General features: G+C 47.6%; 1 protein-coding gene across 1 annotated transcript in view; it reads left to right on the plus strand.

Annotated features, from left to right (window-relative positions):
- The first annotated feature begins 9,194 nt into the window (after positions 1-9,194).
- LOC124044168 (unconventional myosin-XVI-like) overlaps positions 9,195-23,151 on the plus strand; it is a 519,573-nt gene continuing 505,616 nt past the window's right edge. The window contains exon 1 of the mRNA XM_046363671.1: positions 9,195-9,478. Coding sequence (XP_046219627.1) covers positions 9,451-9,478 — 28 coding nt within the window. The 5' untranslated portion in view covers positions 9,195-9,450. The remainder of the gene's footprint in view (positions 9,479-23,151) is intronic.

Raw genomic sequence — 23,151 nt, forward strand, 5'->3', positions numbered from 1 at the left:
GTATGTGTGTGGGTGTGTGTTTGGGTGGTGTGTGTGCATGCAAGCGAGCCTGTGACTGCGTGTGTGAATGTTACCGTGTGTCTGTGCACACATGTGCTTGTGTGTGTCTGTGCGTGCAAGTGTGTATTAGTGTGTGTATTCTAGCTTGGCTCTGTCTCTTGTCAAAAGGTGTGGGCAGTTGGTGCTTTGCTGGAGCCTGTTTCTCAGAGAAGAACCAATGGAGGGAGCTAGAGGGAGTTGGGCAGGAGCTGACTGGAGCTGAGTACAACAACCTAACATTTCTTACTGCTTGAGCTCCTGTTCCTCTTTTAGAATATTAGTTCAAAAATGTTTTGGAGCTCCTGTGCCTAAATCCAAAATACCATTCTCTGATACAAAACCACTCTCTCCCTCGTCTCAGCCCAGGGAAAAACGTCCATTCTTTAGTGGTTATACAGTATAGACCAAACCGAACAAATGACAGAATGTGGCGCTTGAAAAGGATAAATGTTTATAGGCTGATTGTGTGAATTTTACTGTAGGGATGGTGTGCAGCTGGCGGATGAGGGCAAATACGTCTTCCTTGAGAGTTGGATAGCTATCTGTGTTTGGTCGCTCCACCGTTCTCTCCTCCGTAGTAGCAAGACGCGCGCACAAGTACACTGTCGCTTTACAGTGTGTGTGTATTTATTTATATTGTTTGGTAAAAAAAAAAGGAAAAAGTCAAAGAGGAATTTTATCACATAGCTAACCTAGTTAGCAAGCATGTCATTTTCTTTTGACTGTGCACATGTCGTGCAAGCAATGATCACTCTGATGGTGTTGTTTTACCTGGAGGTTTAGTGTGCAACTGCTACTTTTACTAGTGGATGGCGACTTCAGGATTTTGGGAACTCATTAAAAAGTTACTTAAAACTGTGTTGATCAGTCAGCGCACATTTTGATTTTAATGACAAGAAGAAAATAGCATTGACAGGAGCGTACTGAATTAATGCATAAGGTAAGGGATAGTTTTCCCAAAGTCTGGTGTATCTAACTGGCTAGAATAGCAGCTGAGGACCTTTACTAGCTTAATTGTTTGTGCTCTGATTAAATGGAAGTGTCCAGGCCACTCTTGCACTGAACATTCCACACACACACACACACGCACGCACACGTAAATACTCTCTAGGACAACAGGGAGTTTGGAACAGACACTTAATGAACCCCATAATCCTTATAATAAACTGAGTGGTAAGAGCCCTGAATGCTGATTGGCTGAATGCCATGGTATATCAGACCTTATACCATGTGTATGACAAAAAAGTACTATTTACTCATCCAATTACTTTGTAACCAGTTTATAATAACAATAAGGCACCACTGGGGGTGTGATATATGGCCAATATACCACGGCTAAGAGCCGATCTTATGCACGACGCATGTCGTGTGTGTGTGTGTGTGTGTGTGTGTGTGTGTGTGTGTGTGTGTGTGTGTGTGTGTGTGTGTGTGTGTGTGTGTGTGTGTGTGTGTGTGTGTGTGTGTGTGTGTGTGTGTGTGTGTGTGTGTGTGTGTGTGTGTGTGTGTGTGTGCATGCATGCAGAATTTGTCATTAAAAGAGAGAGGTTCCAATCACAAGGTCCAGAGTGACACAAGTAGGAGAGTTTGTATGCGTACATTGTTAGCCAGAAAGTGTCTCATTTTCCCTGAAGTTGTTTTAATTCTAAATAAATTAAGGTTTAACTGGCTTGTCTGCCTATCTACAGTTCAAACTGCCAAACCGTAAAATACACTATGCTAATCATATACAAATCGTAAAAATGTATACTAAATTCAAAATAAATCTAAGGAGGTCCCATCACATGGTTAATTAATTAATGTAGCCCAACAATCGCAGTGCAATGTGAAAAGAGCGTTAATTGCTGGCGTTGGTTCGTCAGGGAGAGAACATAATGTCTTGGAAACAGTCACCTGTTTTAGAACTTGTCTCTATTGAAATGACACACAGACAGACGGGCAGGCAGGCAGGCAGGCAGGCAGGCGGGCGGGCGGGCTGGCAGTGAGGCAGGCAGGCAGGGAGGCAGGTAGGCGGGCGGGCGGGCGGGCGGGCGGGCGGGCTGGGCGGGCGGGCAGGCAGGCAGTGAGGCAGGCAGGCAGGCAGGGAGGCAGGCAGGCGGGCGGGCGGGCAGGCAGTGAGGCAGGCAGTGAGGCAGGCAGGCAGGCAGGCAGGCAGGCAGGCAGGCAGGCAGGCAGGCAGGCAGGCAGGCAGGCAGGCAGGCAGGAAGGAAGGACGGAAGGCATGCAGGCAGGCAGGCAGGCAGGCAGGCAGGCAGGCAGGCAGGCAGGCAGGCAGGCAGGCAGGCAGGCAGGCAGGCAGGCAGGCAGGCAGGCAGGCAGGCAGGCAGCATAAGGTTGTCTTGGTATTGATTCCCAGGAGAAAGGTGTGAATGTGCTGATAGGTGTGTCAGAAGGAGCACCATCAGTTGACAGTCCTCTGACACTTAAACTGTTGGATGTGCAACCTCTTACCTAGCTAGCTCAGTAAGCAGCATTCTCCAATACACATACAGATCCAGCTAGATTTGGAACAGTCTTTGTATGTTTTCCTGTAGTATTTCTATGAAGATGTGAGATGTGATATTAGGTGGTTTATACAGTACACCAGTTCTCTCTCAGTACTTAACCTAATTACAGTCATAGAGAGAGATAGAGAGAGATACCAGCATACTGAGACTTAATGTCAGGATGTGACTGCATAGCAACACAGATGAATAGATTAGCCTTCTAGCTAAGTGCTTTAAATTGGGACCTCATTTCACAATGTGTCGTACTGTTACAATTAGTCTCACTTCCGTGATGTTTCAAACTCTACGGTGACATTTTCCATTACTAGTGTTACTGTCACAAAGCCATGTAATAAACATTTAATGAATGTAATCATAATTAGTGTGTATGTGTGGCTGGCTGGCTGGGTGGGTGGGGGTGTGGGTGGGTTATTGTGTGTGCTGGCTGGCTGGCTGGGTGGGTTAGTGTGCGTGCTGGCTGGCTGGCTGGGTGGGTGGGGGTGTGGGTGGGTTAGTGTGTGTGCTGGCTGGCTGGCTGGGTGGGTTAGTGTGCGTGCTGGCTGGCTGGCTGGGTGGGTGGGGGTGTGGGTGGGTTAGTGTGCGTGCTGGCTGGCTGGCTGGCTGGGTGGGTGGGGGTGTGGGTGGGTTAGTGTGTGTGCTGGCTGGCTGGCTGGGTGGGTTAGTGTGCGTGCTGGCTGGCTGGCTGGCTGGGTGGGTTAGTGTGCGTGCTGGCTGGCTGGCTGGCTGGCTTGCTGGATGGGTTAGTGTGCGTGCTGGCTGGCTGGCTGGGTGGGTGGGGGTGTGGGTGGGTTAGTGTGCGTGCTGGCTGGCTTAACCTCTTACCTTAACCCTTACCTTAACCCTTACCTTAACCCTTACCGTAACCCTTACCTTAACCCTTACCTTAAACTCTTACCTTAACCCTTACCTAAACCCCTAACCTTAACCCTTACCTTAACCCTTACCTTAACTCTTACCTTAACCTCTTACCCTTAACTTAACCCTTAACTTAACCCTTACCGTAACCCTTACCTTAACCCTTACCTTAACCCTTACCTTAACCCTTACCTGTAAACCCCTAACCTTAACCCTTACCTTAACCCTTACCTGTAAACCCCTAACCTTAACCCTTACCGTAACCCTTACCTTAACCTCTTACCGTAACCCTTACCTTAACCCTTACCTTAACCCTTACCTTAACCGTCTCCTTAACCCTTACCTTAACCCTTACCTGTAAACCCCTAACCTTAACCCTTACCGTAACCCTTACCGTAACCCTTACCTTAACCCTTACCTTAACCCTTACCTTAACCCTTACCCTAACCCTTTCCCTAACAACTTGCCTTAACCTCTTACCTTAACCCTTACCTTAACCTCTTACCGTAACCCTTACCTTAACCCTTACCTTAAACTCTTACCTTAACCCTTACCTAAACCCCTAACCTTAACCCTTACCTTAACCTCTTACCGTAACCCTTTCCTTAACCTCTTACCTTAACTCTTACCTTAACCTCTTACCCTTAACTTAACCCTTACCGTAACCCTTACCTTAACCCTTACCTTAACCTCTTACCTTAACCTTTACCTGTAAACCCTTCACCTTAACCCTTACCTTAACCCTTACCTTAACCCTTACCTTAACCTCTTACCTTAACCTTTACCTGTAAACCCCTAACCTTAACCCTTACCTTAACCCTTACCGTAACCCTTACCGTAACCCTTTCCCTTAACTTGCCTTAACCTCTTACCTTGACCCTTAACTTGACCCTTACCTTGACCCTTACCTTAACCTCTTACCTTAACCTTTACCTGTAAACCCCTAACCTTAGCCCTTAACTTAACCCTTACCGTAACCCTTACCTTAACCTTTACCTGTAAAACCCTAACCTTAACCCTTACCGTAACCCTTTCCCTTAACAACTTGCCTTAAACTCTTACCTTGACCCTTAACTTAACCCTTAACTTAACCCTTACCGTAACCCTTTCCTTAACCCTTACCTTAACCCTTGCCTTAACTTCTTACCGTGACCCTTACCTTAACCCTTACCTTAACCCTTACCGTAACCCTTACCGTAACCCTTACCTTAACCTCTTACCTTAACCCTTACCTTAACCCTTACCGTAACCGTCTCCTTAACCCTTACCTTAACCCTTACCCTAACCCTTTCCCTTAACAACTTGCCTTAACCTCTTACCTTAACCTCTTACCTTAACCTTTACCTGTAAACCCCTAACCTTAACCCTTACCTTAACCCTTACCGTAACCCTTTCCCTTAACAACTTGCCTTAACCTTTTGCCTTAACCTCTTACCTTAACCCTTACCTTAACCGTCTCCTTAACCCTTACCTTAACCCTTACCTTAACCGTCTCCTTAACCCTTACCTTAACCCTTACCTTAACCCTTACCGTAACCCTTACCGTAACCCTTACCGTAACCCTTTCCCTTAACAACTTGCCTTAACCTTTTGCCTTAACCTCTTACCTTAACCCTTACCTTAACCGTCTCCTTAACCCTTACCTTAACCCTTACCTTAACCCTTACCGTAACCCTTACCTTAACCCTTACCTTAACCCTTACCTTAAACGTCTCCTTAACCCTTACCTTAACCCTTACCGTAACCCTTACCGTAACCCTTACCTTAACCCTTACGTTAACCCCTTACCTTAACCCTTACCTTAACCCTAACCTTAACCCTTACCGTAACCCTTACCTTAACCCCTTACCTTAACCCCTTACCTTAACCCTAAACTTAACCCTTACCGTAACCCTTACCTTAACCCTTACCTTAACCCCTTACCTTAACCCCTTACCTTAACCCTTACCGTAACCCTTTCCCTTAACAACTTGCCTTAACCTTTTGCCTTAACCTCTTACCTTAACCCTTACCTTAACCCTTACCGTAACCCTTACCTTAACCCTTACCTTAACCCCTTACCTTAACCCCTTACCTTAACCCTTACCTTAACCCTTACCTTAACCCCTTACCTTAACCCCTTACCTTAACCCTAAACTTAACCCTTACCGTAACCCTTACCTTAACCCTTACCTTAACCCCTTACCGTAACCCTTACCTTAACCCCTTACCTTAACCCCTTACCTTAACCCTTACCTTAACCCTTACCTTAACCCCTTACCTTAACCCCTTACCTTAACCCTTACCTTAACCCCTTACCTTAACCCTTACCTTAACCCTTACCTTAACCCTTACCTTAACCCCTTACCTTAACCGTCTACTTAACCCTTACCTTAACCCTTACCTTAACCCTTACCTTAACCGTCTCCTTAACCCTTACCTTAACCCTTACCTTAACCGTCTCCTTAACCCTTACCTTAACCCTTACCTTAACCCTTACCGTAACCCTTACCGTAACCCTTACCGTAACCCTTACCGTAACCCTTACCTTAACCCCTTACCTTAACCCCTTACCTTAACCCTAAACTTAACCCTTACCGTAACCCTTACCTTAACCCTTACCTTAACCCTTACCTTAACCGTCTCCTTAACCCTTACCTTAACCCTTACCTTAACCCTTACCGTAACCCTTACCGTAACCCTTACCGTAACCCTTACCTTAACCCTTACCTTAACCCCTTACCTTAACCCTAAACTTAACCCTTACCGTAACCCTTACCTTAACCCTTACCGTAACCCTTACCGTAACCCTTACCTTAACTCTTACCTTAACCCCTTACCTTAACCCCTTACCTTAACCCTTACCTTAACCCTTACCTTAACCCCTTACCTTAACCCCTTACCTTAACCCTAAACTTAACCCTTACCGTAACCCTTACCTTAACCCTTACCTTAACCCCTTACCGTAACCCTTACCTTAACCCCTTACCTTAACCCCTTACCTTAACCCTTACCTTAACCCCTTACCGTAACCCTTACCTTAACCCCTTACCGTAACCCTTACCTTAACCCCTTACCGTAACCCTTACCTTAACCCCTTACCGTAACCCTTACCTTAACCCCTTACCGTAACCCTTACCTTAACCCCTTACCGTAACCCTTACCTTAACCCCTTACCGTAACCCTTACCTTAACCCCTTACCGTAACCCTTACCTTAACCCCTTACCGTAACCCTTACCTTAACCCTTTACCGTAACCCTTACCTTAACCCCTTACCGTAACCCTTACCTTAACCCCTTACCGTAACCCTTACCTTAACCCCTTACCTTAACCCCTTACCTTAACCCTTACCTTAACCCCTTACCGTAACCCTTACCTTAACCCCTTACCGTAACCCTTACCTTAACCCCTTACCTTAACCCCTTACCTTAACCCTTACCTTAACCCTTACCTTAACCCCTTACCTTAACCCTTACCTTAACCCTTACCTTAACCCCTTACCTTAACCCTAAACTTAACCCTTACCTTAACCCTTACCGTAACCCTTACCTTAACCCCTTACCTTAACCCCTTACCTTAACCCTTACCTTAACCCTTACCTTAACCCCTTACCTTAACCCTAAACTTAACCCTTACCGTAACCCTTACCTTAACCCTTACCTTAACCCCTTACCGTAACCCTTACCTTAACCCTTACCTTAACCCTTACCTTAACCCTTACCGTAACCCTTACCTTAACCCCTTACCGTAACCCTTACCTTAACCCCTTACCGTAACCCTTACCTTAACCCCTTACCGTAACCCTTACCTTAACCCCTTACCTTAACCCCTTACCTTAACCCTTACCTTAACCCCTTACCGTAACCCTTACCTTAACCCCTTACCGTAACCCTTACCTTAACCCCTTACCTTAACCCCTTACCTTAACCCTTACCTTAACCCCTTAACTTAACCCCTTACCTTAACCCCTTACCTTAACCCTAAACTTAACCCTTACCGTAACCCTTACCTTAACCCTTACCTTAACCCCTTACCGTAACCCTTACCTTAACCCTTACCTTAACCCTTACCTTAACCCTTACCTTAACCCTTACCTTAACCCTTACCTTAACCCTTACCTTAACCCTTACCTTAACCCTTACCTTAACCCCTTACCGTAACCCTTACCTTAACCCTTACCGTAACCCTTACCTTAACCCTTACCTTAACCCTTACCTTAACCCTTACCTTAACCCTTACCTTAACCCTTACCGTAACCCTTACCTTAACCCTTACCGTAACCCTTACCTTAACCCTTACCGTAACCCTTACCTTAACCCCTTACCTTAACCCCTTACCTTAACCCTTACCTTAACCCTTACCTTAACCCTTACCTTAACCCTTACCTTAACCCCTTACCTTAACCATTCAGAGTGAAAGGGGGTGCATGGTCAATCCAACATCATGGAGCGGCACAGAGCTGCTGTGAAGGAAGTTGTGAGTTCCTGTTTCTGCAGGACCTTCCGCCCCCACCAATCGTCAACCAATCATGTCAATGTGGAGCTATACCAAGCCCTGCGCATTGTTACAAAATTTGAGAGGCTCACAGCGATACGGTATGGAGCTTCGTTTGGCCTCTGCATGCCTCCGGAGGCTCCGCAATTGCGTTACACCCTCCATATGAAGCCTTCGACCACATTTTCATATCGAGCTTAATTTGGCTTTTAATGCCTAACCTTAAGAATTTGGAGTTAATGCCCAAAATTAACCTTAAACACTGTAATTTGACATTTGGAACAACTTTGAAATTTGACGTTTGAGAAACATGGCTGTAGTTCTAATTCTGACATGAGACTGTGAGGTCTAGTTGCTGTTCTATGTTGCAGCTAACTTATTCATGCATGCAAATCAATCTCCTCACACAATCACATGCAGTATGAGGCACGTATATTCACAGTAAATCTATAGACATATACATACATCCAAACACACACACACACACAAACACACACACGCGCGCAAATAAACACACACATAAACACACAAACGTGGCCGCTTCACACTTCATGCCATGCGTGTAAATCAGTGGTGTGGTGGTGCTGTGTGAGAGAGGGGGTGACATGTATGATGAAGTGTGTGTGACGGTACGTGACCGGTCGTTAAATGATGACCAGGCTTATCTAGAGCTAATTTGTGGCCAGTTAAAGGACCATTGCTGAACATTTATCCCGTCACGGCCCTGAGAACAGAGCAGAGCCACACTGCAGCAGCTCAACATCACTCTCTCTCCACCTCTATCGTTTGCTCTCCATTTTACTTCATCCCTCTCTCTTGCCATCTTTCTAATTCTGTTTCTCTATTTCCCCTCCTTTTGCAATTGTTCCCTCTCTTTCTCTACCTCTATCGAATGCGCTCCATCCTTTTCTTCCTCCTTTTCCATTCTCTCCATCCACTCCTTATCTATTCTCTCTCTCTCTCTCTCTCTCTCTCTCTCTCTCTCTCTCTCTCTCTCTCTCTCTCTCTCTCTCTCTCTCTCTCTCTCTCTCTCTCTCTCTCTCTCTCTCTCTCTCTCTCTCTCTCTCTCTCTCTCTCTCATCCTCGAGAGTGAAGAGTCACCCCAATTAATTCCGCCCCTTTTTCTTTCAGCTCAGGAAAAGCAGAGGGAGGTGTGTGTGTGTGTGTCTGACACATTCATCTGTAGTGGAAATGTGTGTGTCAGGTGTGAAGCATTGCGTCAGGGGGGTGTGTTGCAGTGGGGCGGGTCTACTGTGCTGTCAGTCAGTGATGTGCAATGAGCACGTGCGCCGGTCATGATTGGGGAGAGGTTGTGGGTCGGTTATCTGGCCGACGGCTGGGAGAGCTGCAAGCGCTGCAACTCTACGATGATGTGTCTGCGTGCTGACTGTGTGTGTGTGTGCTCTGCTGCCATCTGAATCCTATAGTGAAAAATGCAGAGAGGAGCGGAGTCGATAGCAGCTGAATGAATAATGCATGGTGCTGGGTTACTAGCACTGCTGTTAGCTTAGCCAGAGCTGGAGGGAACCTGTGGCTGACTCTGTCTCTGACTATCTGACTGACTGATAAAAGGATAACATGTCCCACTACCATTTCATCAAATGCTGTAAGTATCCTCTGGACAGCTGTCCTCATTTTTCTGTTTCCATATCTCCTTCTCTCCCTATCTGTCTGTCATTTATGTCAGTGTGTAGCTGATGCAGTTGTCAGTGTGTGTGTGTGTGGGGGGGGTGAGAAATGGAGAAAGGGAGAGCGAGACTGAAAGAGCGGAAGAGAGAGAGAAAGAGGCTGTGTGTGAGAGAGAGATGGGATGATGAGAGAGAGGCTGTGGGTGAGAGACAAAGATGGATGACGTGAGAGAGAGGCTGTGCGTGAGAGAGAGAGAGAGAGAGAGAGAGAGAGAGAGAGAGAGAGAGAGAGAGAGAGAGAGAGAGAGAGAGAGAGAGCGAGAGATGCTGTGTGAGAGAGAGAGAGATGGGATGATGGGAGAGAGAGAGGTGTGCCAAATAGGTGTGTATTAGCTCATGCCAGTCTTGTGTGCATGAGAGAGCATGATGTCACTATCTCTATGGCAGTTTGTTCTGTAATGTACCTGTGTTACATTAGATACGATAGTGTCATGTATAGTAATAGGAGGCCAACATGTCTCTGATATTTCATTCTGTGTAGCCAGCGTGTATGTAGTTGTGTGTGGGAGAGAGAGTGTGTCGTGCTTGCCTGTGCGTTTACATTGTAGGTGTCTGTGTGAAGTGTGTGTGTGTGTGTGTGTGTGTGTGTGTGTGTGTGTGTGTGTGTGTGTGTGTGTGTGTGTGTGTGTGTGTGTGTGTGTGTGTGTGTGTGTGTGTGTGTGTGTGTGTGTGTGTGTGTGTGTGTGTGTGTGTGTGTGTGTGTGTGAGAGAGAGTGTGTGTGTACTGTGGGTGGGTATGTGAGCTTGCTGCAGAGAGTGTGTGTGTGTGTACTGTGGGTGGGTATGTGAGCTTGCTGCAGAGAGTGTGTGTGTGTGTACTGTGGGTGGGTATGTGAGCTTGCTGCAGAGAGTGTGTGTGTGTGTACTGTGGGTGGGTATGTGAGCTTGCTGCAGAGAGTGTGTGTGTGTGTACTGTGGGTGGGTATGTGAGCTTGCTGCAGAGAGTGTGTGTGTGTGTACTGTGGGTGGGTATGTGAGCTTGCTGTAGAGAGTGTGTGTGTGTACTGTGGGTGGGTATGTGAGCTTGCTGCAGAGAGTGTGTGTGTGTGTACTGTGGGTGGGTATGTGAGCTTGCTGCAGAGAGTGTGTGTGTGTGTACTGTGGGTGGGTATGTGAGCTTGCTGTAGAGAGTGTGTGTGTGTACTGTGGGTGGGTATGTGAGCTTGCTGCAGAGAGAGTGTGTGTGTGTACTGTGGGTGGGTATGTGAGCTTGCTGCAGAGAGTGTGTGTGTGTGTACTGTGGGTGGGTATGTGAGCTTGCTGCAGAGAGAGTGTGTGTGTGTACTGTGGGTGGGTATGTGAGCTTGCTGCAGAGAGAGTGTGTGTGTGTACTGTGGGTGGGTATGTGAGCTTGCTGCAGAGAGAGTGTGTGTGTGTACTGTGGGTGGGTATGTGAGCTTGCTGCAGAGAGAGTGTGTGTGTGTACTGTGGGTGGGTATGTGAGCTTGCTGCAGAGAGAGTGTGTGTGTACTGTGGGTGGGTATGTGAGCTTGCTGCAGAGAGAGTGTGTGTGTGTACTGTGGGTGGGTATGAGAGTGCTGCAGAGAGAGTGTGTGTGTGTGTACTGTGGGTGGGTATGTGAGCTTGCTGCAGAGATAGTGTGTGTGTACTGTGGGTGGGTATGAGAGTGCTGCAGAGAGAGTGTGTGTGTGTACTGTGGGTGGGTATGTGAGTGCTGCAGAGAGAGTGTGTGTGTGTACTGTGGGTGGGTATGTGAGCTTGCTGCAGAGAGAGTGTGTGTGTACTGTGGGTGGGTATGTGAGCTTGCTGCAGAGAGAGTGTGTGTGTGTGGGTACTGTGGGTGGGTATGTGAGCTTGCTGCAGAGAGAGTGTGTGTGTGTACTGTGGGTGGGTATGTGAGCTTGCTGCAGAGAGAGTGTGTGTGTGTACTGTGGGTGGGTATGTGAGCTTGCTGCAGAGAGAGTGTGTGTGTGTACTGTGGGTGGGTATGTGAGCTTGCTGCAGAGAGAGTGTGTGTGTACTGTGGGTGGGTATGTGAGCTTGCTGCAGAGAGAGTGTGTGTGTACTGTGGGTGGGTATGTGAGCTTGCTGCAGAGAGAGTGTGTGTGGGTGGGTATGTGAGCTGCAGAGAGGGTGGGTATGTGAGCTGTGGGTGGGTATGTGAGCTGCAGAGAGAGTGTGTGTGTGTACTGTGGGTGGGTATGTGAGCTTGCTGCAGAGAGAGTGTGTGTGTGTACTGTGGGTGGGTATGTGAGCTTGCTGCAGAGAGAGTGTGTGTGTGTACTGTGGGTGGGTATGTGAGCTTGCTGCAGAGAGAGTGTGTGTGTACTGTGGGTGGGTATGTGAGCTTGCTGCAGGGTGGGTATGTGAGAGAGAGAGTGTGTGTGTGTACTGTGGGTGGGTATGTGAGCTTGCTGCAGAGAGAGTGTGTGTGTACTGTGGGTGGGTATGTGAGCTTGCTGCAGAGAGAGTGTGTGTGTACTGTGGGTGGGTATGTGAGCTTGCTGCAGAGAGAGTGTGTGTGTGTACTGTGGGTGGGTATGTGAGCTTGCTGCAGAGAGAGTGTGTGTGTGTACTGTGGGTGGGTATGTGAGCTTGCTGCAGAGAGAGTGTGTGTGTACTGTGGGTGGGTATGTGAGCTTGCTGCAGAGAGAGTGTGTGTGTGTACTGTGGGTGGGTATGTGAGCTTGCTGCAGAGAGAGTGTGTGTGTGTACTGTGGGTGGGTATGTGAGCTTGCTGCAGAGAGAGTGTGTGTGTGTACTGTGGGTGGGTATGTGAGCTTGCTGCAGAGAGAGTGTGTGTGTGTACTGTGGGTGGGTATGTGAGCTTGCTGCAGAGAGAGTGTGTGTGTGTACTGTGGGTGGGTATGTGAGTGCTGCAGCTGTATGAAGTTGACCGGTGAATGCGGCAGGTAGCGGGAGGCTCCTGGGGGAGTAATTCAGTAGGAATCACAGACAGATAGAGAGAAACAATAGAGAAATAGAGGGATGGAGAGAAAGAATGAATGAGAGGAAGCAAGACAGAGGGAGAGAAATTGGAGATGGCAAAAAAAAGTGGGGAGGACGAGAGACAGTTAAAGAGGGGAGGACGAGAGACAGTTAAAGAGGGGAGGACGAGAGACAGTTAAAGAGAGGAGGACGAGACACAGTTAAAGAGGGGAGGACGAGAGACAGTTAAAGAGTGGAGGACGAGAGACAGTTAAAGAGAGGAGGACGAGAGACAGTTAAAGAGGGGAGGACAAGAGACAGTTAAAGAGGGGAGGACAAGAGACAGTTAAAGAGGGGAGGGCGAAATACAGTTAAAGAGGGGAGGACGAGAGACAGTTAAAGAGGGGAGGACAAGAGACAGTTAAAGAGGGGAGGACGAAAGACAGTTAAAGAGGGGAGGACGAGAGACAGTTAAAGAGGGGAGGACAAGGGACAGTTAAAGAGGGGAGGACGAGGGACAGTTAAAGAGGGGAGGACGAGGGACAGTTAAAGAAGGGAAGACGAGGGACAGTTAAAGAGGGGAGGAGGAGAGACAGTTAAAGATGAGAGAATGAAGGACAGTTAAAGAGAGGAGGATGGGGGACAGTTAAAGAGAGGAGGATGAGGGACAGTTAAAGAGAGGAGGATGAGGGACAGTTAAAGAGAGGAGGATGAGGGACAGTTAAAGACGGGAGGATGAGGGACAGATCATGAGTCAGAGAGAAGGTGAATAAAAGAAAATTAATTAGATGGGGAGAACGGAGGATGATCCATGACTAAGAGATTAGGAGAGAGGGATGGCGAGAGAGGGATGGAGAGATAGAGAGAGGGATGGAGTGAGAGAGAGAGAGAGAGGGATGGAGAGAGTGTGGGATGGAGAAAGAGAGAGGGGTGAAGAGTGTGGGATGGAGAAAGAGAGAGGGATGAAGAGAGTGAGATGGAGAGATAGAGAGTGAGATGGAGAGAGAGAGAGAGAGAGAGAGAGAGAGAGAGAGAGAGAGAGAGAGAGAGAGAGAGAGAGAGAGAGAGAGAGAGAGAGAGAGAGGGATGGAGAGAGAGAGAGGGATGGAGAGAGTGTGGGATGGAGAAAGAGAGAGGGATGAAGAGTGTGGGATGGAGAAAGAGAGAGGGATGTAGAAAGATATGGATGGAGAGAGAGGGATGGAGAGAGTGAGATGGAGAAAGATATGGATGGAGAGTGAGAGGGATGGAGAGAGTGGGATGGAGAGATAGAGAGTGAGATGGAGAGAGAGAGAGAGAGAGAGAGAGAGAGAGAGAGAGAGAGAGAGAGAGAGAGAGAGAGAGAGAGAGAGAGAGAGAGAGAGAGAGAGAGGGATGGAGAGAGAGAGAGAGAGGGATGGAGAGAGTGTGGGATGGAGAAAGAGAGAGGGATGAAGAGTGTGGGATGGAGAAAGAGAGAGGGATGTAGAGAGAGGGATGGAGAAAGATATGGATGGAGAGAGTGAGGGATGGAGAGAGTGAGATGGAGAAAGATATGGATGGAGAGAGTGAGGGATGGAGAGAGTGAGATGGAGAAAGATATGGATGGAGAGAGAGAGGGATGGAGAGAGTGAGATGGAGAAAGATATGGATGGAGAGAGAGAGGGATGGAGAGAGTGGGATTGAGAAAGAGAGAGGGATGGAGAGAGTGGGATGGAGAAATATATGGGTGGAGAGAGAGGGATGGAGAGAGTGGGATGGAGAAAGATATGGATGGAGAGTGAGAGGGATGAGAGAGTGAGATGGAGAAAGATATGGATGGAGAGAGTGAGGGATGGAGAGAGTGAGATGGAGAAAGATATGGATGGAGAGAGAGAGGGATGGAGAGAGTGAGATGGAGAAAGATATGGATGGAGAGAGAGAGGGATGGAGAGAGTGGGATTGAGAAAGAGAGAGGGATGGAGAGAGTGAGATGGAGAAAGATATGGATGGAGAGAGTGAGGGATGGAGAGAGTGGGATTGAGAAAGATATGGATGGAGAGAGAGAGGGATGGAGAGAGTGGGATTGAGAAAGAGAGAGGGATGGAGAGAGTGGGATGGAGAAATATATGGATGGAGAGAGTGAGGGATGGAGAGAGTGGGATTGAGAAAGATATGGATGGAGAGAGAGAGGGATGGAGAGAGTGGGATTGAGAAAGAGAGAGGGATGGAGAGAGTGGGATGGAGAAATATATGGGTGGAGAGAGAGAGAGGGATGGAGAGAGTGGGATGGAGAAAGAGAGAGGGATGGAGAGAGTGGGATGGAGAAAGATATGGATGGAGAGAGTGAGGGATGGAGAGAGTGGGATGGAGAAAGAGAGAGGGATGGAGAGAGTGGGATGGAGAAAGATATGGATGGAGAGAGTGAGGGATGGAGAGAGTGGGATGGAGAAAGATATGGGTGGAGAGAGAGAGAGGGATGGAGAGAGTGGGATGGAGAAAGATATGGATGGAGAGAGTGAGGGATGGAGAGAGAGAGAGGGATGGAGAGAGTGAGATGGAGAAAGATATGGATGGAGAGAGAGAGGGATGGAGAGAGTGGGATTGAGAAAGATATGGATGGAGAGAGAGAGGGATGGAGAGAGTGGGATTGAGAAAGAGAGAGGGATGGAGAGAGTGGGATGGAGAAATATATGGGTGGAGAGAGAGAGAGGGATGGAGAGAGTGGGATGGAGAAAGAGAGAGGGATGGAGAGAGTGGGATGGAGAAAGATATGGATGGAGAGAGTGAGGGATGGAGAGAGTGGGATGGAGAAAGAGAGTGGGATGGAGAAAGATATGGATGGAGAGAGTGAGGGATGGAGAGAGTGGGATGGAGAAAGATATGGGTGGAGAGAGAGAGAGGGATGGAGAGAGTGGGATGGAGAAAGATATGGATGGAGAGAGTGAGGGATGGAGAGAGAGAGAGGGATGGAGAGAGTGGGATGGAGAAAGAGAGAGGGATGGAGAGAGTGGGATGGAGAAAGATATGGATGGAGAGAGTGAGGGATGGAGAAAGAGAGAGGGATGGAGAGAGTGGGATGGAGAAAGATATGGATGGAGAGAGAGAGAGGGATGGAGAGAGAGGGATGGAGAAAGAGAGAGGGATGGAGAGAGTGGGATGGAGAAATATATGGGTGGAGAGAGAGAGAGGGATGGAGAGAGTGGGATGGAGAAAGAGAGAGGGATGGAGAGAGTGGGATGGAGAAAGATATGGATGGAGAGAGAGGGATGGAGAGAGTGGGATGGAGAGAGTGGGATGGAGAAAGAGAGAGGGATGTAGAGAGAGGGATGGAGAGAGTGGGATGGAGAGAGAGGGATGGAGAGTGAGTGATGGAGAGAGAGGGATGGAGAGAGTGGGATGGAGAGAGAGGGATGGAGAGAGTGGGATGGAGAAAGAGAGAGGGATGTAGAGAGAGGGATGGAGAAAGATATGGATGGAGAGAGTGAGGGATGGAGAGAGAGGGATGGAGAAAGATATGGATGGAGAGAGTGAGGGATGGAGAGAGAGTGATGGAGAGAGTGGGATGGAGAAAGATATGGATGGAGAGAGTGGGATGGAGAAAGAGAGAGGGATGTAGAGAGAGGGATGGAGAAAGATATGGATGGAGAGAGTGAGGGATGGAGAGAGAGGGATGGAGAAAGATATGGATGGAGAGAGTGAGGGATGGAGAGAGAGTGATGGAGAGAGTTGGATGGAGAAAGATATGGATGGAGAGAGTGAGGGATGGAGAGAGAGGGATGGAGAGAGTGGGATGGAGAGAGAGGGATGGAGAGAGAGGGATGGAGAGTGAGGGATGGAGAGAGAGGGATGGAGAGAGTGGGATGGAGAGAGAGGGATGGAGAGTGAGGGATGGAGAGAGAGGGATGGAGAGAGTGGGATGGAGAGAGAGGGATGGAGAGAGTGGGATGGAGAAAGAGAGAGGGATGTAGAGAGAGGGATGGAGAAAGATATGGATGGAGAGAGTGAGGGATGGAGAGAGAGGGATGGAGAGAGTGGGATGGAGAACGATATGGATGGAGAGAGTGAGGGATGGAGAAAGAGGGATTGGAGAGAGGAAGCCGGGTGATGAAGGGAGGGAAATAGTGAGACAATAAAATACATCTGGAATGGATACAACAGTAGAAGAAAAAGGCTCTCAGGGAGGATGAGCAGTGAATCATTTCTCTTTCCTTTTTTTCTGCTCTTTCTTTCCTCTGTTTTCTCCGGAAATTATTTTCTCAAAGGCTGAAATTGGTAATTGATCATGTTTGTGTGTGCGTGCATCTTCTCACATTTGATGTGGACTGAAGCAGATAGGGACACAGGAGTGGGCTTATAGGTCAGCGGAACATCCCTGCCTCAACCCATCCTTACAGAACTGTGAATGCCTGCGTGCATACATGTATATATGAGTGTGTGTGGATGTACACTGAGTATACAAAATGTTATTTCTATGACAAACTGACCAGGTGAATCCAGGTGAAAGATATGATCCTTTTTGATGTCTCTTGTTAAATCCACTTCAGTGAGTGTAGATGAAGGGAAGGAGACAAGTTAAAGAAGATTTTTTAAGCCTTGAGACATTTGTGACATGTATTGTATATGTGTGCCATTCAGAGGGGGAATGGGAAAGACAGGGGTATGGTAGTAGCTGCCAGCCGCACCGGTTTCTATCAAGAACTGCAACAATTTTTCACGCTCAACACTTTCCCACGTGCATCAAGAATGTTCCACCACCCAAAGGGCATCCAGCCAACATTTATTAGCATCGGAACAAACTGTTGGAAGCTTTGGATTAAACATGGGTCAATATCCCTGTGAAACGCTTTCGACATCCTGTAGAGTCCATGGCCCGACGAATTGAGGCTGTTCTGAGGGCAAGGCAATATTAGGAAGGTGCTCTTAATCGTTTGTTATACTCAGTACATACAGTTGAAGTCGAAAGTTTACATACACCTAAGTCAAATACATTTAAACTCAGTTTTTCACAATTCCTGACATTTAATCCTAGTAAAAATACCCTGTCTTAGGTCAGTTAGGATCACCACTTTATTTCAAGAAAGTGAAATGTCTGAATAATAGTAGAGAGAATGATTAATATATCTTTCATCACATTGCCAGTGGGTCAGAAGTATACATACACTCAATTTAGTATTCGGTAGCATTGCCTTTAAATTGTTTAACTTGGGTCAAACGATTCAGGAAGCCTTCCACAAGCTTCCCACAATAAGTTGGGTGAATTTTGGCCCATTCCTCCTGACAGAGCTGGTGTAACTGAGTCAGGTTTGTAGGCCTCCTTGCTCGCACACTCCTTTTCAGTTCTGCCCACAAATGTTGTATGAGATTGAGGTCAGGGCATTGTGATGGCCCCTCCAATACCTTGACTTTGTTGTCCTTAAGCCATTTTGCCACAACTTTGGAAGTATGCTTGGGGTCATTGTCCATTTGGAAGACCCATTTGCGACCAAGCTTTAGCTTCCTGACTGATGTCTTGAGATGTTGCCTCAATATATCCACATAATTTTCCTACCTCATGATACCATGTATTTTGTGAAGTGCACCAGTCCCTCCTGCAGCAAAGCACCCCCACAACATGATGCTGCCACCCTCGTGCTTCACGGTTGGGATGGTGTTTTTCAGCTTGCAAGCCTCCCCCTTTTTCCTCCAAACATAACAATGGTCATTACGATGGTTTCAACAGACCAGAGGACATTTCTCCAAAAAGTATGATCTTTCTCTCCATGTGCAGTTGCAAACCGTAGTCTGGCTTTTTTATGGCGTTTTTGAAGTAGTGGCTTCTTCCTTGCTGAGCAGCCTTTCAGGTTATGTTGATATAGGACTCATTTTACTGTGAATATAGATACTTTTGTACCTGTTTCCTCCAGCATCTTCACAAGGTCATTTGCTGTTGTTCTGGGACTGATTTGCACTTTTTGCATCAAAGTACGTTCATCACTAGGAGACAGAACGCGTCTCCTTCCTGAGCAGTATGACGGCTGCGAGGTCCCATGGTGTTAATACTTGTGTACTATTGTTTGTACAGATGAACTTGGTACCTTCAGGCGTTTGGAAATTGCTCCCAAGGATGAACCAGACTTGTGGAGGTCTACAATTTTTTTTCTGAGGTCTTGGCTGATTTCTTTTGATTTTTCCATGATGTCAAGCAAAGAGGCATTGAGTTTGAAGGTTGGCCTTGAAATACATCCACAGGTATACCTCCAATTGACTCAAATGATATCAATTAGTCCATCAGAAGCTTGTAAAGCCATGACATAATTTTCTGTCATTTTCCAGGCTGTTTAAAGGCACAGTCAACTTAGTGTATTGTATGTAAACTTCTGACCCACTGGAATTGTAATACAGTGAATTATAAGTGAAATAATATGCCTGTAAACAATTGTTGGAAAAATGACTTGTGTCATGCACAAAGTAGATTTCCTAACCGACATGCCAAAAGTGGTTGGAGTGGTTGAAAAACGAGTTGTAATGACTTCAACCTAAGTGTATGTAAACTTCCGACTTCAACTGTATGTGTGCATTGTATGCTAATTCCCAGTCAAGCGCAGTGCTGTCAGTCTTATTAAATATAGTCTATGAGGGATATTCCTCAGCAAATCAATAGCTGACAGCCAGGAGATGGGAAAGCAGGATCTTTTAAAGCAAGATTCTCTCTTGCTCCCTCCCTCCCTCCCTCCCTCCCTCCCTCCCTCCCTCCCTCCCTCCCTCCCTCCCTCCCTCCCTCCCTCCCCTCCTCCCTCCCTCCCTCCCTCCTCCCTCCCTCCCTCCTATAATCTCTCTCTCTCTTCACTATATCTCTACCAGTCCCTCTAAATCTCTCTGTTGTGTCCTGTCTATCGCTCACTCACTCTCAATCTCCGGCTGTCCCTTTCTCTTGTCCTCTCTTACAGTGACCCTCTCTCCTTCTCCATCCCTCACTCTCTCTCACACCCTCTCACATTCATTCATTCTCTCTTGTCTTGCTCAACGGATATGAAGAATATGTTTTTACATTAGCAAAACACTTCTTTAGGCTAGACTGATCAGTTGGACTCATCTCAGAGGCTGTACGTCTTTATGTCCAATTTGTAAGTCGCTCTGGATAAGAGCGTCTGCTAAATGACTTAAATGTAATGTAATGTGTGACATCCAGACATTCAGAAGTGTCACAGTGTGTGTGTGTCATGTGTCATATAACATGTTTATGATGGCTGATTTTATAACGCTGACAGGGCAGTTAAATAGAGTCTGATGGTGGCGGTGTGTGTGTGTGTGTGTGTGTGTGTGTGTGTGTGTGTGTGTGTGTGTGTGTGTGTGTGTGTGTGTGTGTGTGTGTGTGTGTGTGTGTGTGTGTGTGTGTGTGTGTGTGTGTGTGTGTGTGTGTGCAGATGGGCGTAAGCATAAGGCAAGCTGGAATCCAACGATAGAAATTCATTAACCCTTACCTTAATGATTGATGACCACTCTTGCTGGTCATCAATTATGTCCACGTCCAAGTAAAACTATGAGATCAAGTTGGTTACACAGACACACACACACACAAGCCAGTGACTTAGCTCTACTCCCACTGGCCCACACTGGCACTCTGTCTAGTTACTACTTTCTCTTTCTCTTCCTCTCTCTCTCCATTCTGTTCTATACAGCCTCCCACTCCATCCCTCTATTCTGCAGTCTATATCACTCTTCCCAGTATTACAAAAGTCTATACAGAGGCCCAGCACGGGTAATTATCCATTGTTTCCTGTGTCCCTGTCTATAGCTCTCAGTCTATGGTGCTTTGACATAGTTCGCCAGCCTAGGACAGATGTACCCATCTCTGGTCCATAGACACTCTTTTGTCAGCTGTGAATAGGATTATCTAGCTCCTCCAGTCCAGATATGAATATCTAGCTCCTCCAGTCCTGATATGACTAGCTAGCTCCACCAGTCCAGATATTACTAGCTAGTTCCTCCAGTCCTGATATGACTAGCTAGCTCCTCCAGTCCAGATATTACTAGCTAGCTCCTCCAGTCCTGATATGATTATCTAGCTCCTCCAGTCCTGATATGATTATCTAGCTCATCCAGTCCAGATATGACTAGCTAGCTCCTCCAGTCCAGATATGACTAGCTAGCTCCTCCAGTCCAGATATGATTATCTAGCTCCTCCAGTCCAGATATGACTAGCTAGCTCATCCAGTCCAGATATGACTAGCTAGCTCCTCCAGTCCAGATATGATTATCTAGCTCATCCAGTCCAGATATGACTAGCTAGCTCCTCCAGTCCAGATATGATTATCTAGCTCATCCAGTCCAGATATGACTAGCTAGCTCCTCCAGTCCTGATATGACTAGCTAGCTCCACCAGTCCAGATGTGAGGGGAACGGCACCTCAGTACCTCCAGGCTCTGATCAGGCCCTACACCCAAATAAGGGCACTGCGTTCATCCACCTCTGGCCTGCTCGCCTCCCTACCACTGAGGAAGTACAGTTCCCGCTCAGCTCAGTCAAAACTGTTCGCTGCTCTGGCTCCCCAATGGTGGAACAAACTCCCTCACGACGCCAGGACAGCGGAGTCAATCACCACCTTCCGGAGACACTTGAAACCCCACCTCTTTAAGGAATACCTAGGATAGGATAAAGTAATCCTTCTCACCCCCTCCCCCCCTTAAAATATTTAGATGCACTATTGTAAAGTGGTTGTTCCACTGGATGTCATAAGGTGAATGCACCAATTTGTAAGTCGCTCTGGATAAGAGCGTCTGCTAAATGACTTAAATGTAAATGTAAATGTAGATATGACTAGCTAGCTCCTCCAGTCCTGATATGACTAGCTAGCTCCTCCAGTCCAGATATGATTATCTAGCTCATCCAGTCCAGATATGAATATCTAGCTCCTCCAGTCCTGATATGACTAGCTAGCTCCACCAGTCCAGATATTACTAGCTAGTTCCTCCAGTCCTGATATGACTAGCTAGCTCCTCCAGTCCAGATATTACTAGCTAGCTCCTCCAGTCCAGATATGATTATCTAGCTCCTCCAGTCCAGATATGATTATCTAGCTCATCCAGTCCAGATATGACTAGCTAGCTCCTCCAGTCCAGATATGATTATCTAGCTCCTCCAGTCCAGATATGATTATCTAGCTCCTCCAGTCCTGATATGATTATCTAGCTCATCCAGTCCAGATATGATTATCTAGCTCCTCCAGTCCAGATATGGCTGGGTTGTGTGTCTCTCCGTGGGGGTAGGTGCTAGCCTCCTCAGGCCAGGCTTGGTTGTGGTGGGTCGGGTCACTAGTTTCATGGTTATCAAGGTGTACCCTCTTTCTACCTCTGCAAAGTCAGCTTAAGAAGCTGTATGAACTAAGTATTAGTAAGGGTTATAGTGAGGATGGTGGTGTGTACTGACACAGGGCTGGGCCCACAGAGCAGAGGTCTGGGTGTTTGACGGTAATTGGTTTCTGTGACTGGAGGAGCTTAGTTCACTGCAGCTTTTCTAAAGTGTCTTGAATCCTGGCTTATCAGAGCCCAGAGACAGGAGGAAGAGAGGGGGGGGGGAGTGAGGAAGTGAGGAAGGACGATAGGGAGGAAGAGACATGAGGAAGAGAGGGAGGAAGAGAGGGAGAAATAGAGGGAGGAAGAGAGGGAGAAATAGAGGGAGGAAGAGACATGAGGAAGAGAAATGAGGGTGAGACGGGAGGAAGGGAGGGAGGAAGAGAGGAAGGAAGAGAGATGAGGATGAGACGGGATGAAGAGACATGAGGAAGAGGCATGACGATGAGACGGGAGGAAGGGAGGGAGGAAGAGAGGAAGGAAGAGAGATGAGGATGAGACATGAGGAAGAGAGGGAGGAAGAGACATGAGGATGAGAGGGAGGAAGAGAGGGAGGAAGAGAGGAAGGAAGAGAGATGAGGATGAGACATGAGGAAGAGAGGGAGGAAGAGACATGAGGATGAGAGGGAGGAAGAGAGGGAGGAAGAGAGGAAGGAAGAGAGATGAGGATGAGACGGGAGGAAGAGACATGAGGAAGAGACATGAGGATGAGACACGAGGAAGAGAGGGAGGAAGAGAAATGAGGAAGATAGGGAGGAAGAGAGGGAGGAAGAGACATGAGGAAGAGACATGAGGAAGAGACTTGACGATGAGACGGGAGGAAGAGAGGGAGGAAGAGTGGGTGGAAGAGAGGGAGGAAGAGAGGAAGGAAGAGACATGAGGAAGAGACATGAGGAAGAGACTTGACGATGAGACGGGAGGAAGAGAGGGAGGAAGAGTGGGTGGAAGAGAGGGAGGAAGAGAGGGAGGAAGAGACATGAGGAAGAGACATGAGGAAGAGACTTGACGATGAGACGGGAGGAAGAGAGGGAGGAAGAGTGGGTGGAAGAGAGGGAGGAAGAGAGGAAGGAAGAGACATGAGGCAGAGACATGAGGATGAGACGGGAGGAAGAGAGGGAGGAAGAGAGGGAGGAAGAGATATGAGGATGAGACGGGAGGAAGAGATATGAGGATGAGACGGGAGGAAGAGAGGGAGGAAGAGAGGGAGGAAGAGATATGAGGATGAGACGGGAGGAAGCGAGGGAGGAAGAGAGGAAAGAAGAGATGGAGGAATAGACAGGAAGAAGAGAGGGAGGAATAGACAGGAGGAAGAAAGGAAAGAAGGCAGGGAGGAATAGACAGGAAGAAGGGAGGAAAGAAGAGAGGGGGGAATAGACAGGAGAAAGAGAGGAAAGAAGAGAGGGAGGAATAGA

This window comes from Oncorhynchus gorbuscha, linkage group LG09, assembly GCF_021184085.1.
Source record: "Oncorhynchus gorbuscha isolate QuinsamMale2020 ecotype Even-year linkage group LG09, OgorEven_v1.0, whole genome shotgun sequence".
In the NCBI taxonomy this organism is placed as follows: Eukaryota; Metazoa; Chordata; class Actinopteri; order Salmoniformes; family Salmonidae; genus Oncorhynchus; species Oncorhynchus gorbuscha.